We start from the raw sequence: 16865 nt of genomic DNA, 5'->3' as shown, positions 1-16865 counted from the left end.
CAGATTCAAGTGACTCTGTTGCCTCTGCCTCCCGAGTAGCTGGGATTATAGGCACACGCCACCACACCCAGCTAATTTTTGTATTTTTTTTTAGTAGAGACGGGGTTTCACCATGTTGGCCAGGATGGTCTCTATTTCCTGACCTCATGATCTACCCACCTCGGCCTCCCACAGCGCTGGGATTACAGGCATGAGCCACTGCGCCCGGCCTGTGTAGGGACTTTTAAAATCCATCTCATGGATCATCCATTTCACTGTACTACACGTAGTACAGTGCTGTAGACTTAGTAAATAATAAAAAATTGTCGAGTCAATGAGATAAAAGATCAAATTGGAACTTTTATTAATTAGGAATGATTTTTTAAAGAATCATTTATCAAGCTATCAAGCCCTTGTTTTACATCAGGCTTTAAACTATATTTTTCCTATAGTCCTCATGTAACCCCATGATGACTGTTAATGTCCCTGTCTTACAGATGAAGAAACTAAGGTTCAGAGACATTAAGTCGCTCATTCAGTTTATACCTAAACTAAATGAATCAAATTCAGTTTTGTCTGGCTGTAGCAACTGTTCTCTTAACATTATCTACACTGGCTCATGGTAAGCACTTTTTCCCTTCTTTTAATATACCCTCCCGTGTCCCCCCAGATTAATCCTCATTTAGTTCTTCTCTTCTAATTCCTGCAAGGGACATAGTTAAGCTGTTAAATCAACTGACTGTTCATGATTTCAGGTACTGAGTTTGCCACCTTCTGGCTGTAGGGTATCGGGCAGACTTCCTTACCTCTTGGGCCTCACTCTTCTCATCTGTAAAATGGGGAGACTATTGTACCCACCTCATAGGGCCATTATGAGACTTAAATGATCTGTTTGTACAAAATACTTAAAACAGGTTCTGGCACATGGTGAGTACCATCTGAGGGTTGTTTCAGCTAGAATTGTCCAGATGACAGCATAATAGTTTAAAAGATTCAACAGCAGATGCTGACTTTTTTTTTTTTTCTTGAAATATAGTGAAATAGGCCAGGTGCAATGGCTCATGCCTGTAATACCTTTGCTTTGGGAGACCAAACTGGAAGGAACAGTTGAGGCCAGGAATTTGAGACCAGCCTGTGCAACATAGTGAGACCCCGTCTCTACAAGAATGAATGAATGAATGAATGAATAAATAAATAATCTGGGTGTGATGGCACACACCTGTAGTCCCAGCTACTCAGGTGACTGAGGTAGGAGAATTCCCTGAGCTCAGGAGTTGGAGGTTGCAGTGATCTATGATCATGTCACTGCACTCTAGCCTTATCTCTAGAGAGACCTTGTCTCTTAAAAAAAAAAAAAAAAAAAAAGGAATAAATAAATAAATACATAAAATGTAATGAAAATAGTTCACTTTTTTGATACTCTTCAGCATGTTTCTGTGTGGAGGCAGCTAACTTGATCTAGACTGGGTCAGACATCACACCTAATTTCTCTGTCCATGAATAGATATGAGTTACTCTGAGGATGAATACACACACATTCACATACACTTCCAAACAGCAAATACCAAAAGGAATTAGCAGTTCAGAAAGGTGGCTCAACTGCCTTCTGAGAACTAAGGGCCATCTCCTCTGTGATTAAACTGAGTCAAGCCCATCTGTAACTGAGCACTGGTAGAATGGGCTCATTCAAACATGTAACTCCCTTAAATTTTTCATTTAAATTTTCTGTGCATTAGAAATGAACTTTACAGTAATCTTTGCTTTCTAAAAATGAGTGTGTTTCTTGTTAAGTATTTAGTTTCATCACAAATTCTGTTTTAGGATAAAACAACAGAAAATAGTGAATGAGAAGGGTAAGAGACTTAGGACTTAGGGAATTTTATCTCAGGGCCAAGACTTTAAAACTGGGAATAAATGCTACTTCTCCATTACCTGGATCTAATAACTTGTCCACAGGAACGCTGTTTCTAGAGGGTGGTGTGGTAGTGTGGGAGGAATAGACTTTAGAATGAGATCCATGTTCAAATCCCAAGTCACTTACCTTCTCTGACCCTCAGTTTCCTCATCTGTAAAATGACCATAATCAGCACCATCTTAAAGAGTTGTGGTGATAACATAGCATTTACTTCCTGCTATATACTTCCCCTTTCGTCTTGCAGAGATACAATTTTCCACTTTATTTTAATGTATAATTAATCCCATTAAAAAAATCACCCCTAGGCTTTCAATTCCACAAGGCAGGGGCCATATCTTGTTTTCCACTGTGTGGTTTTCCCTGGCCTCACATATGGCACAAGGAAGGCCCTCCTTTTTATTCTAGCTCCATGTGACAGCCTTGCCAGAGGGCAAAGGTAACCACCGAGACAGTTTATATTTTAACCAAATAAGGCTTGTTGTAGAGGAGAAAGAGTTAGGAAAAGAAATAATGAGTATTCTTAACTTGTTGGGAGAGTGTAGCACTTCGCAAGATTTGACTGTTAGTGTTCACTGTGAAAATAATCTTCAAGTGTATTTTAGCCAGCCAAAGGCTCTAGCAAATTATTTTTCACAAACCAGTGAGTATACATTTGCATGTACTTTCACTGTGCGTCTTAGTCTTTAAAGAGATTGATGTTTTAGAAAGTTTAAAAGTCAGTTTTCACCCTCACGAAGGAACTTTCACAATACAAATGATTTGGGAGTAGCAGGTATGCTGATAACCAATGGTAGGAGGGCCAACCACTGTTCCATTTTCTCCCAGGTTTGATGACCAGAATTTCTTCTGGGGGTTGAATCCTGGCTTGGTGCCAAACAAGGGTCTACAGACTCTCAAAGCCTGTATAAAATAGGAATATGACAAAGATTCACTCAGAAGGAAACAATCTGTGAGAGTGGGCAGGAGTACAGGATCTTGTGGACTAGGTCACCCTCCATGTGCTCCTGGACAGCTTGTCAGGGAGGCAAATAAAAGTAATGGAAGAAGAAGCAGAAAGGGACGATAAGGACACTGGTAGAAAATAACAGGACACTGAACAGATATAGCAGCAGGAGTTTGAACAATGAAGGCTAAAATGTAGCCTTTCAAAGGTTTGTAATTCAGCCTGTGGCAGAGAGTAGAATATGCATAAAATGTACTTTTCATGTAGTGCAGTGGTGGCATTGGATTATGTCATGAAGAAAATCTGATTTTTATAGTCCTCTGACTTTCTAGAGAAGTAAATTTAAATTCGGAATATTAGAAACACACACAGGTAGGCCAATACTAAGAATGAGAGCAAACTTGGATACAGACAGAATTCTGATACAGATATAATAATTTCACAGTATCCAGGAGAGTGTCCCAACTCTTTGTTTATTGTAAAATTCTTTTTGACTATTAAAATTACTTGAATTCAGGGCTTAGACGTGCTTTATGTTCTGCTGAAATTTTTGCCACAATGATATTTATCTTTGTATTATCAACAATGTCTAGCAGTGTGCTTTTTTGCACATAGAAGGCACTTAATAAACATTTGTTAAATGAATGAATAAATGATCAATATTTGTTGCATTAGGATTTGATCTGTTTCAAAATAATTTAAAAATTTTGTTTCCATTTTCCTATGTCATCCTTATTTTCTTTCATTCACACCACAAAGATGCCAGCAGAACTTCTGAAAATGGGCATAAAATATTTGTTGTGTGTGTCCAAATGTGAACACACCTGCACATCCACATGGTCTGTGTATAGAGTGGCCTTTCTTGGTCTTTCTAAGCACATCTCATGATGGGGGAGAGAACCTAGAACACTGTCCACTATACACAGAAACCTGGTGATAGTACACAGAGGGGGCTGAGTGAGGTGGAAAAATAACATGTGGTAAACGTATCATGAATTGAATGGACTCCAGTTTTGCTTGCTTTCATGTTTTCTGTTTATATTCTTGAGGCTACACATAGAAGCAGGAAGGGAGGTGGAAAGCTAGATCTCCCTAAAGGGAAGGGGTGCTTAGCTTTTATTATAAGTTAGGAACACTGGGTTTTCTCAAGTTTCTATTGTGAGTGGTGAAACTTTTTAGTGTTGGCAAGAAAAGAGTTAGGAAATGTACAACAAATAAAAAGTTGTGAGGATGGGATATAATTCAGAAGAAACCCAGAGAGAATCCTTGAGAGGACTCCTGTTTCCCCTATATCAGACAGTCTTGCTTTGCTATCTGGCTGGGATACACAGAGGTGCCATCCAGAAATATTCACCCAGGACCAATGGGTTTTGTCTAATCTGCATCTCACAGATTTCAGCTAACTATGTAATCATGGTTCTGTTAGGAAACCTGACACATTGTTTAGTACTCTTCGGCTAAGACTAACCTTTGATGATGAAGCAGCCATGCACTCACATACACACACAGGTTATTTTTGTTTGTTTTTGAAAGGGAGAAGATCATGAATGGTTTATAACTAATTACCTTTCAAATAATGTCTTTAACTATTTGTCTTCTTGGATTTAACCCCTTGTTCCCTAAATAATATACTTTCTGACTTAATTTTCTCCCCAAACCAATTTATATATACAGATATAACAACACAATTCTAAATACAACAGTAAAAACTATTTAATGCTGTAAGTACTATAAAGTACTATTTTCATCTCCCATTTATAAACCATCTAAATTCTACTTTTCTGACTAGCATCCACAGATGACAGACCAATGCTTCTGTAAGTCCATCTGGTCAGCAAAGGGTCTCTTAAGTTTTCACCAAAATTTTAATTATGAGAGTATCGAGAATTAGGACTGCAGTTCTAACAGACTCTGCCCTTACTTCTGCTCACAGGTTTACTGTACACATCTGAAGGGATCTATGGTAAACATCAAGTCAGATATGAACCTGTGAAATATTCTGAGCCCTAGGTAGGAGTTTGGGGAATAACATTTTGAACAGATGGGACACTACTGAGAAGATTGAGCTTGAATAAGTGTAACTTCTACATTAAAAGAGTCAAGTAGGCCGGGCGCGGTGGCTCAAGCCTGTAATCCCAGCACTTTGGGAGGCCGAGACGGGCGGATCACGAGGTCAGGAGATCGAGACCATCCTGGCTAACCCGGTGAAACCCCGTCTCTACTAAAAAATACAAAAAAACTAGCCGGGCAAGGTGGCGGGCGCCCATAGTCCTAGCTACTCAGGAGGCTGAGGCAGGAGAATGGCGTAAACCTGGGAGGCAGAGCTTGCAGTGAGCTGAGATCCGTCCACTGCACTCCAGCCTGGGTAACAGCAGCCAATTGCAATTGTATAGGTTTCAGTTTGCAATTATGATGTCTCTAAGATGATATTTCTCATTAGTTTTATCAAGTCTAACTGATTGGGATAGATTTTCGAAGGAATATAAATGAGAAATCTTGCATTTGTGAAATCTGGTTGTGATATGTGTCCCTGGGTGTGACTGTCCTTGGATACTTGGTACAATAGAGAGATTTTCAATAGGAAAAGGTTTTGGAAGCATATATGAATATGGGAAACCATATGATATGTCACTATGTGGAATGATAGACTGAGCTCTATCTACACAGGTTGGCAACATACCAGAGCATAACAGTGTGGTATGATCTGACTCTATGGGACTCTGTGCCCACATCTCTGCTTTGTCCCCCTCTAATAAACAGTTTGTGTTCTTGAGTGTTATTTGTCCTTTTACTTGCCACTCTCCACAATTCCATTTTCTCTTTTTCTCATATTTTTTTGAGGTAATCTAATTGCTTGAATTAAAGGGTTATGAATCTTAAAATATTATCTAGGAAAAACCCTAATAGCAAAGCCTAGTTTGTGAGAAGCATTATAAAAAATATTTACTTTTACCTCTTTCCACTTCAGTCTCAGGACATCCTCAGTTAAGCCTTAAAAATATTAATCAAGATTATTTGAAAGGCAAATCTGAACAATGGGTTAAGTTTAATGGGGAAATGGCATCTCAACCCATTCCTAAGTATGTGTGGAAGCCTGCCCTTGCTCCTTATGACCTCCAGGTGGTGCTGTTTACCCACACGTGGAAAGCAGGAGCCCAGCCCCGTTTCTTTCACTTAGGTTTGCAGTTGGGCTTTCATATTTTCAAAATACTTTCTGTTTCTACAGATGTATTCTTTTAAATGGTCAATAAAATTTTATAACCACTATTTGAAAAATTGCAAGATTATTGTGATTTGTGCTTCCTAGCCAAGAATATATCTTTATGTCTGTACATACCCGAAGCCAAGTATTTATGTTTGTTCATTGGTCCCACTTTCTACGCTTCCTTCCTTTGTAGCACACAGGCTTAGACACAGACATTTGGGCTGTAGATAGAACTCGTCCAAGGACCTGTAAATACTTATGTAATTTTAAAATATATTTCTAGTTCAGCTATGGCAACTGAACTCCACAGGCTTCTGAGTGAAGAACACCATCTTTACAGGAATGCTTTTATCCCCCAAAGCCAATGAGCGTTCCTAGCAGACCTGACCTGATTTTTTGGCAGGGGGATGCTTGTCAGACACCAGAAATGTTTTGATGTTTTGAGGCATCCATACAGTGACACCCCACAATCCAATCCAAATTCCTCAGAAAAGTGATCCTAGAGAAAAACTGAGAGGGAAGCATTGACAATTTCTTTCCCATTTTGATAAGACTTCGGGTCCAGAAATAGTAGAAATTCCATGACAGCAAAGATGAGACTAGGATAGGAGTGTGGTGGGATGGATTTGATCATGGATAAAGTTTGGAACGTTTAATACTGGCTTTTTACAGAATAACCAACTAACATGCCTTTCTTGCCCTCTTTTTCCCCCTTTTCTTTCCTCTCACAAGGGGTTTGTAAACAAACTGGATGAATTCATTCAATGGTTAAATGAAGCCATGGAAACTACAGAGAACTGGACTCCCCCTAAAGCAGAGATGGATGGCCTTAAACTGTATCTGGAGACACACTTGGTAGGCAAGATTGTGTTGTTCTTGCTGTCAATAATCAAAGGATTTTAATGTACTGCTTGTTTGTTTATAGGAAATATCAATTTTATTTATCAAAGGTTACTATATGTCAATGAAACCAAATTTTAGTGGGTCACAGAAGCTGCACATTTACAGACATTTCAAGTAATACCATGAAACCTAAATCATCTCTATTTCAAGCTACCTTTACAAAGCTTTTTCTGGAAGGATAAGTGATTATTTTAAAATAACTTAGAAAATTTTATTATACCCTTGTTCTCTAAAGGAACAACTGAACATTTTCCCTTTCTTAAAAAATAAATAAATGAAAAATGATTTTGATGACCATTCTAAGCTTTCTAGAATTCTTGTAAAATTAATGAACCTCTCATTATCAAGAGGGTCTACATTATCTGTTCTACACTGAGTTATTTTAATAAAATATTTAAAATGATGATCTCCATCATTTTTGCTGCTATGTGGGTTTTTCAGCATATAATTAATACAACTGTCATTACACTCATCCCTGTGCATAGAGAAAACCATGGAGGGGAAGTGGAAAACACTCAGATAAATTTGCTTCTGAATATGTTAAAAGCAAGAATTATAGACTGGGGGACATTCGATGAACCTCATGAGGTTTTTACTGAATGCTTCAAATGGCCGATATCAATTATGAAGGGGTGGAAACCAAGTAGTGGAGTGTGATAAAGCATGAAGAAAAAGCACGTGTCATAGGAAATGAAAATTCAAGCTGTAAGGATCTCATCTTTATTCCTTTCACTGATAGCATAAAATTGACAAAGGCAATGAACATGAATCCTTGGGTGCCCAACTGTGGGGTTGATTTTCTGCCCCTCTTACACACTCAGAATTTGGATTGAATAAACATTTTGTGGGAGTCCTACATGTATGCGAGTTCGCAGGGTTCCACAACTGTTATTCTCTATGATGTTAAGTGAGAGAGAGAAGGGAGAGATGGAGAGGGAGAAAAGAGGGGAAAGAGAGAATGTTTCAGGTTTTGGTGTTTGTGTTTTGCAGCATGTTTTATAACAGGAAAACAGCTTTAAAATCCTATTGCTGCATGCAAATAGCCTTGCAGATGATAAAGAATGACAAAGCTGTGTGGTAGAGGATGAGTGTATTGCTTCCTTTTTTAGATACCTGAGTCGATGGTGTGTAAAAATGCCAGTGACCCTAACCACCTCTCTTGTACATGGGTTTTTACATACTGTCCTTAGTACTCATTTCCCTGTTGAGTAGAGTTTCAATTTTTTTTTAAAAGAGGGCATTTCATAATAGCAAGATAAAGATATTCAGTGCTTTATAATGTAAATTGTATTAATTAGAATGTCAACTTTTCACTGGCATTGTTCTGACAGAAATTCTAATCTGTGTTTAAACAGGAGTATATGAACTTTATTTCACATTAAGTGTGCTGTCTTACTTTCTCTTGACTTAATATTTTATGGAAAACACACATTTAGTTTTTGAGGTCCCAGAGGGCACAAGGGCATTGAGAGCGCTTTAACTCTAGATTATTTATTGAAAGCCAGGCTAGGAGAGTATGAACCCAAGGTCCCTTTTTCCCCTTTGGAGGTTGAATGATATGGCCCCTTTGTAACCAATGAGCACTGTCTTTCTCAAATACAGTATTACAGGGTTTCTTACTTGGCATCCTTATGTTAGCCTCTACTTCCTTCTAGCCCAATGCAGTTCACTAGAGCTTTATGTGATGATGGAATATTCTATATTGCCCTCTCCTATATGGGGGCCACTAACTACGTGTGTCTGTTGTGCATTTGAAATGTGGCTAATGCAACTGAAGAAATGAATTTTTAATTTTACTTGACTTATATTTAAATTTAAATTGCCACAGTGACTAGTGACTTCTGTATTCTCTCTAGCCTTACAAATTGCAGAGCTTTTTACAGGTGACCATAACGAACTGCAATATCTGTACCTGCCTCATAATGACATTTTCATCCCAAAATGTGGAAGTTATTCTCCAGTTTGCTGTGGGTCACCAGTATAAAGATCCACAGCAAAGAGTCCTTCTTAATGTATTTATTTCTTAAAAGAATCTTCTTGTTGCTGCCTAATGATCAACACTTTCTTGGATGAGTTTTCTCTACTATCCCACGTCTGATTATATTAATTGGAATAGAGATATCATAGAACATCTTCTTTATTTCTACTTTGCAAATAGTGAGGGACTTTGATCTCCAGACCTGTTGACTGGATGTTAAATTAAGTCTCAAATTTCACTTCCAAAATCAGGAATAATAATGTCTAACAGTTACTGGAGACCTAGTGTGTGTGGATTGCCACTGAATGATATTCTTAAAGCGCAATCAAGCATTATACTGAATGCTGTATCTGTTACTTTAGATACAGCCTGTGACTCAAACATTTTTCAATCAAATTCTTAGTTTTTCTTTTTCCATATGAGTCTATATTGTCCTCCTGATCGCTATTGTCATTTTTTATTGTATTTCTTTACTGTCATGCTGACAGTGAAGTTATTCTTCTCAACCTTCCTATAAAAGAACATGTATGAGTAAGCCTAGAGATTTGCACTCCTTAGTTAACCCTGCATAAACCATTATTGCTTTTTAATGAGGGGGCAAGTGGTACTTGCAAGATTTTATCCAGTAGTAGAGGTAGCTACACAAGTTTCTTTAAACATCTCTATAGATTCTATATTTGACATTAAATCAACAGATGTGCAAGCCTCTACGGTCTGAGTCTCCCCTGGTTTATTAATGAGTTAGACTAGCTGATACCCTCCAATATTTATTATAAAGAAAAATATAAAAATCATACTCAAAGTTGTATGTTTATATTTTGATACTTAATTCAATTATTTTCCATGATGGTAACCAAGGGTTTTCACCAACACAAATCAATTGAAGCTTTATAATACCTTTATGAGAGGTATGAAGGAGCTTTATTTTAACTGTAAGAAACACTGTGAAATTGCGATGATACATCAATGATTTTCCATGATAATTAATCATCTGCTTGCAACCTGGCTGCTCCTTTCAAAAATACAATTCCTACCTTCTTAGAAAACGACATTTTCAGGAAAATGGCATTCTGGAAAGGTATTTTGCAAGTGTTGAACACTCCCTCTTCTTTGAAAACCACTTTAAGATAGAATTGTATAGGTATGTTCTTGGACAGACTTCTTTCTCCCTCTCCCTTCTCTCACCTCTATCTTCTTCCTGCCACTTAAAAAAAAAACAGCTTTATTGAAGTATAATTGACATATAATAAATTGCACATTTTAAAGTATAGTGGTCCCTCTTATTCACGGTGGATATGTTCCAAGCCGCACATTGGGTGTCTAAAACATCAGATAGCACCACAACCATGTATACTGTGTCTTTGATCTGATAACCTGGATGATTACTAAGTGGCTAATGGGCAGGTGACATATACAGCCTGGAGACGCTGGACGGAGGGATGATTCATGCCCCAGGTGGGACACAGTAGGATGGTGCAAGATTTCACCACACAACTCAGAATGGCATGTAATTTAAAACTTATGAGTTGTTTATGTCTGGAACTTTGCATTTATATTTTCAGACTATGGTTAACCACAGGTAACTGAAACTGAAGAAAGCAAAACCATGCATAAAGGGGACTACTGTGTACAATTTTATGAGTTTTGACAATCTGACAAATATATACACCCATGAAACAATCACTGTAATTAAGATAGTGAACATACTTATCACCCAAAAGCTTCTTCATGACACTTTGTAATTCTTCCCTCCTACCCCTCCCTGGCCTCTACTCCATCCCTAAGCAATCCTTGATCTGCTTTATGGCACTATTAGATTAGTTTGCATTTCCTAGGATTTTATATAAATTGAATAAAACAATATGTACTTTTTTTTGGTCTGTCTTCTTTCATTCAGCATACTTATTTTGGGATATGTTATGTTGTTTCGTGTATCAATTATTAATTCCCTTGTATTGCTGAGAGGTAGTCTATTGTATGGATATACCACAATTTGTTCTATCCATCCACCTGTTGATGGACATTTAAGCTGTTTTCCCCACCACCTTTTTTATTGCCTCAAGAACCAGAGTTACTAAAAGCTGTATTTGAGTAGAAGCATAATAAATAGAAGCATAGTGAATAACTGTCATGAATAGTTCTTGGGTAACTAGTTTTTTTTTTTCCATTTAAGACATTTTATAGTATCTTTAGAATTAGAATGCTTCAGAGTAAAGCAGCAGAGCAGGTCAGCACTTTCACCCTCTAGAGATTTTATTTCATACCCATTTGCTCCTGAAATGGTAACTCTCATTCTCCAAATTGTTATATATACCTAATTCATCAAATGTAATCATTTTCAGGGAGACAAACCAGCACTTCTTTTATCTGCAGCCAATCAGTATATTCAATAATAATAAGTGAAGTCAAACCAATACCAGACAGCTGTGCAAGATGTAGGAAAAACAGTCAACCACAAGGGCCTGGCTTAAACTTAGGAAGTATAGTTGCATAGATAGCACCATGTTATTTTGGACACACATTAACCAACCACCTAGAAATAGCCTTGGAGAAACAAGATTCTTAATTCAATTTGATAAATGAGGAATGTGGGGGAAAATGGTGACTGTGAACCGTGTGTGTGTGTGTGTGTGTGTGTATAACACAACTGTAACTGTGTGTGCCAGGCGGTTATTTAGGTGCTAGGAATACATGATGAATGAGCTTGGTTTCTTTCTTTAAGGGATTTTCAGTCTAAGAGAGGTAACGATAGATTATATGTAGTAATCTGTAGACCCATAAATGAATAATAATTTTAATCAGTAAACTTCTTGTAGGATAAGCAAAGTATTCTTAGGAGTACAGAGAAAATTTTATTGGTTCTTTCTGGAGGTAGGGAACATTCAAAGAGGTAATTTGACATAGACCTCAAAGGCCATATGTAATTTTGTTAGGGAAGGGAGGATGGGAGATGGGAGGAAACTTTATAAGCACAGTAAGAAAGGTATGGTGAGCCACGTGGTGTAGCTGAGACTAGGTGAGTCTCACAGGTTGGGGCTGGGTGGTAAAGGAGTTTGAATGTCTTTTTAACGGATTGAACTTTTCTCTGGGGGCAATGGGGACTCACTGAAGGTCCAGTTTTGTTTTAAAACAGGAGAATAATATGAATCAACTGTAAATTTGATGGGGGTAGGGTCAGTCTGCATGGATTAACTGGATGAGTTTCGTAGCTTAGGTGAGAGAATAACTCTGTGCATGAAAGAAAATGGATTTGGGTATAGTATTTGAAGGGTATGCTGGTACAGGCAAGCTTTTATCAGTTTTTCAAATCGTGTTTAAATTTAAAAATTAAAGAAAGGGAGTAAAAGGTTAAAGTCAAGAGTAAGTCCCCTTTTTACTCGTGTTCCCATTGATTCTTCTCCCTCGAGGCAACCAATGTTCCTTGTTTCGTTATATCATTTCTGATTTATTTCAGATATTTAGAAACAGGCCGGCCGCAGTGGCTAATGCCTGTAATCCTAGCATTTTGGGAGGCCGAGGCGGGGAGATCACTTGAGGCTAGGAGTTTGAGACCAGCCTGGCCAATATGGTGAAACTTCGTCTCTACAAAAACACAAAAAATAGCTGAGTGTGGTGGCGCATGTCTGTAGTCCCAGCTACTCAGGAGGCTGAGGCATGAGAATTTCTTGAACCTGGAAGGCAGAGGTTGCAGAGGTTGAGCTGAGATTGTGTCACTGCACTCCAGCCTGGGCGACTGAGGGAGACTGTCTCAAAAAGCACAAACAAATATATCTATGTACTTAACTTTGTTCCTGTAGTTTCTATTAGTAATAATTCAAAGTCAATAAATATAGAACTTCATCCTTTTGGATGACTGCATAGAATTCTACTTACAAATACGCCATAATTTATATAACCAATTCTTTGTGATGGAAATTTAGGTTGTTTACAGTCTTTTTCTATTATAAATGATGCTTTAGTGAATATTCTTGGAAATTCATCATGTTGGATACTATAAGTATATCCTTAGAATGAATACCTTTCATATGAAATTTCTAGGTCAAGGTTAAACATGTTTAAATTTTTAATGTATTACCAAACTGTCCTTGATAGAGATTTTACCGGTTTATACTGAACAATGCATGAGAGTGCCTATTTCTGCACATTCTTGCTATCAGAGTATGTTATTACATTTGTTGAACTTTGTCCCTCTGATAGTTACAGATGGCATCTTACTGTAATCTAGTTTGTATTTCTTGTATTTTAAGTGGCATTGAAAATCTCTCCATGTTTTTAGGATTCATCTGTATTTCCTTTTGAGAACTATTTTAAAATTCTTAGCCTGTTTTCTGTTGGTCATTGGTTTTTTGCTTCAGGATTTATAGGGGCTTTTATATATTAAGGAAATTAGTCTCTTCTCTGTGAATAGGAAATTTTTAAAATGTATTCTGGGGTTCTGTTGTAAAAGCATATGGATATCTCAACAGTTTGAGGAATCAAAGGTTAGGCAGACATGGAGGGCCAGGCTGATAAGCATGTAACAGATTTCTACTATGGGGCAAAATCACATTTGGATTTCAATTCTGGAAAGACCAGTGTGTTCTAGGAAGTTTGCTTACTTAGACTTGGAAGGAACAAGCTTACGATCAGGGTAGTTAGAATCAAATGAGTGGGTTAAAGGATGTTGGAATAATGAGAGAAATGGTGGATCAGGGTGGGGGTAATTAAGAATAGAGAAGAGGGAATAGATTCAAGAAAGAGGAACAGATTAGAGAGACACGTCAGCAGTTCTCTTTTTGAGGCTCACTCTTTTCTAGTCAGAAATCTCATGACCAACATGCTTTGTCTGTCCTACTTTCCCCTAAGGCTATAGCATAGGATGGCCCACTGCTCTACAGCTGGGCAGGACTTGAGTGTAGTGAAGGATGCGGAATTGCTGAGAGCTTCTCTTTCTGTATATGGAGCAGGATCAAGACCCTAGGACCATTCTAAGGATGTGTGAAACCAGGTAACATGACATTATGAGTAGTATTTACATGGAAAAGAGGGGGCGAATGTCATACAAGTACAGTAAGTATCAGGGGTACATGCTAATGGTGGAGCAAACTGTCTTTTATACAACTTCTATAATTATGGAACTTTGCTTAAAGAAAAATATTAAATTATACTCACTGGAAAAAAATTCAAATTGTGTTAAACAGCATAAAATTAAAAGTAAAAAGTCTTACCCTCCCTTGGGTAACCAATATAAATAGTTCTATATATTTTGAACCTTTTATGGAAAATGCATACACTTTAAGGATTATTTAATTCATATTATGCATGCTGTTCAACAACTTGCTTTTTGTATCTAAATATGTCACAGATACACTTCTATCAGTATATGAAGATCTGGTGCACATTTTAGCAGCTCCTTAATATTTTATTGTGTGGATATGCCATAGTTTATTTAATCATTTCCATGGTGATGGGCATTCAAACTGCCTTCTTATTTATGCTTTTGCAAATAATACTCAATGAACTTTATTTTAACACCAATTGAGAGTTTCCTCCTTGTCCCATTAGTGTCTGCCTATAGCAGCAATTCAGAGAGTCTCTGTAATAAGTCTGTCACACTCCAGGGACAGCTGTTTCTCTAAGTCCTGAAAAATGAGTGGGATTTGTGTGTGTATGAGTTTTGAGGCCATGTTTATAGCAGTAAACTTTTAAAACATACCTTCCTGAACTTTGTTATTCCTTTTAAGATTGGTGCCTGCAATTTTAGGTGACTGTCACGTGGTGGCACAGAAGCACCAAATTCCTGCAGACAGTGCTTCCAGTCTTGGTGTCCATGAAGGGTTTGAAAATGTTTCCTTATTGTGTCATTATACTAAATACTTATAAAAACAGATTCAATTTAAAGTGTCTAACAAAATTCTCAATAAAGATATATGCATGCATTTATCATCTGTATTTCTTTAGATCTTCATGTTATATCATATTTCTGATTAAACAGCTTTCATTTGTCTCATAAGAAAAACCAGTATACTTCTTACAGAGATTTTAGCCATACAAGAAAATTTCCACAAATACTTTCAGCTGTTTTTCTCTTGCTTGCCCTCCTGTCTCTACCTCTGCTCCATTTTTCATTGCTTGAAGTTAAGAGATGACAGGGTTTTCTTTTTCCCACTTCCTGGTGCCCGTCTCTCCCAGCATCTCCATAGGTAGCCAAGGCCCCAGCAAGTTAAGCTTCACAAGACCAGCAGCTGTCATTTGGCTGTGCTGCTCAGCTAATGAGAGCAGTGGATCAAACTTCAAAAGCACGGGCTATGAGAGTTTCACTGGACTGCCCCCACCTCCCTCAGCCTTGATGAACAGGCTGGTGGCCTTACAGGGGCTTTGAAGTCCCATTTGCTTGTCCCCCTTGATTCCCACTAGTTTAAGGGTAGTCGCAGAGAGTTTAGTGGGAATTGACAACATTACTTCTCTTTGGGGGACTTGGAATACCACTTAACTCCCAGCCTTGAGTTTCTTCCTTTGGTGGCACAGGGATGGAAGGGTCTTTCAGAAATTTATAGCATGCAGGCATTTTGAGGTTGGTATGTGGGAATGATAGTGTAGGAGGCTCATTTTGGACATATGAAAGTCTTGGACTACATTCCTTTACTAATGTAACTCTAATTTTGTGTGCATCTAGGAGACAAATAGTGTTATCTTCCCTTTTCTGTTAAATAGGACTCCTGCACTGTTTCAAGCACCTGGGAATGTACTTTTGCCTGTCTCAGTTTAAGGACTCTTGGGCCTTACTTACCCAGTAGTTATTGTTTTGAAAATTGTTAGTGCCCAGACATTTTACTAATTTATTCCTTTATTTTTCTCTTTAGGAAATAATGACTGTTTTTAATTAGAATGTCAGGGAAACACTGCATTTATTAAGCACTTCCTATTTAGGGCAGTATTATACTAAGCATTGAAGAGAAGGTTTACAGACAAGCCTCACACTATAAGGGTCCAAGCACAGGCTGAAGGACACTGTGCATGGATGAGAGACTCACATGAGCTGGAGTGTGGTCACCTACCATCTCTCTCCATGTGTAGATTCATGAGCTTATCCTACTTCTCTACCGCATTACGTGGAATTTTGGAATCTTGAAATAATTCATGTGATGTAAATAATATGAAGTTAAACTTCCAGATCTTTACATTAGCCAGAAAAATGCCTATTATATATCTATAGGGTTGTTGTGAAGGTGAAATAAACATGTTTTATGTGAGAATGAGGGTGCTTTTATCATTTGGGGGAATCTTCCTTGGAGACCCAAGAACATTTGGCGTGAGAAGCTTGGATGCTCTTAGACAAGTTGAAATTCTCCCTGCCCACCCTCCCCTCAGCTGTTCTCTTGATGCTGTCACCTACTTGAGGGACGGCTTTTGTCTCTGTGGTGTCTCCCTCAACTCCCGGCCTTGCACATGCATGATAGGTATTAAAAGTATCTGCTAAGGCCGGACGCAGTGGCTCACAGTGGTTGCAGTGAGCCAAGATTGCACCACTGCACTCCAGCCTGGGCGGCTGAGCAAGACTCCGTCTCAGAAACAAACAAACAAAAACAAAACAAAACAAACAAAATCTGCTAAGTGAATGAATGAGCGTTTATAAAAGCAGTGTTAGAATCACTGTGGGCAACAAATTCTAACGAATGTTATAAATCGTCAAACGATAACTGAGCATGTCTGCAAGTTATTTCCTCTACCAGTTACAAATCAAAATGGACTTGTCACAGGACTTTCTAGGTATTGTTTGGTATATTTGTGACAGGAAAAACATCTACAGAGGGAAAAATAGGAATGTTTTCTTCTGTTTTCAGGATGCAATTTATCGCCTTTGGCAAAAAACACCAGGAATGTTTTCTCAGATAAAATGTTAACTCAGATATTTGAATGTTTTTTAATTTCAGAGGTAAATGTTACTGTTTCAAAATATGAA

General features: G+C 37.9%; 1 protein-coding gene across 1 annotated transcript in view; it reads left to right on the top strand.

Annotated features, from left to right (window-relative positions):
- Positions 1-16865, top strand: part of AKAP6 (A-kinase anchoring protein 6) — a 642313-nt gene that overhangs the window by 361349 nt on the left and 264099 nt on the right. Inside the window, 1 exon segment of the mRNA XM_017895900.1 lies at positions 6775-6897. Within this exon segment, the coding sequence (XP_017751389.1) occupies positions 6775-6897 (123 nt within the window).

The sequence above is a fragment of the Rhinopithecus bieti genome, unplaced genomic scaffold (genome assembly GCF_001698545.2).
Source record: "Rhinopithecus bieti isolate Rb0 unplaced genomic scaffold, ASM169854v2 scaffold_21703, whole genome shotgun sequence".
Taxonomy (NCBI): domain Eukaryota; kingdom Metazoa; phylum Chordata; class Mammalia; order Primates; family Cercopithecidae; genus Rhinopithecus; species Rhinopithecus bieti.
The sequence above is the reverse complement of the archived record's forward strand: the minus strand, read 5'-3'. Positions and strand labels throughout refer to the sequence as shown.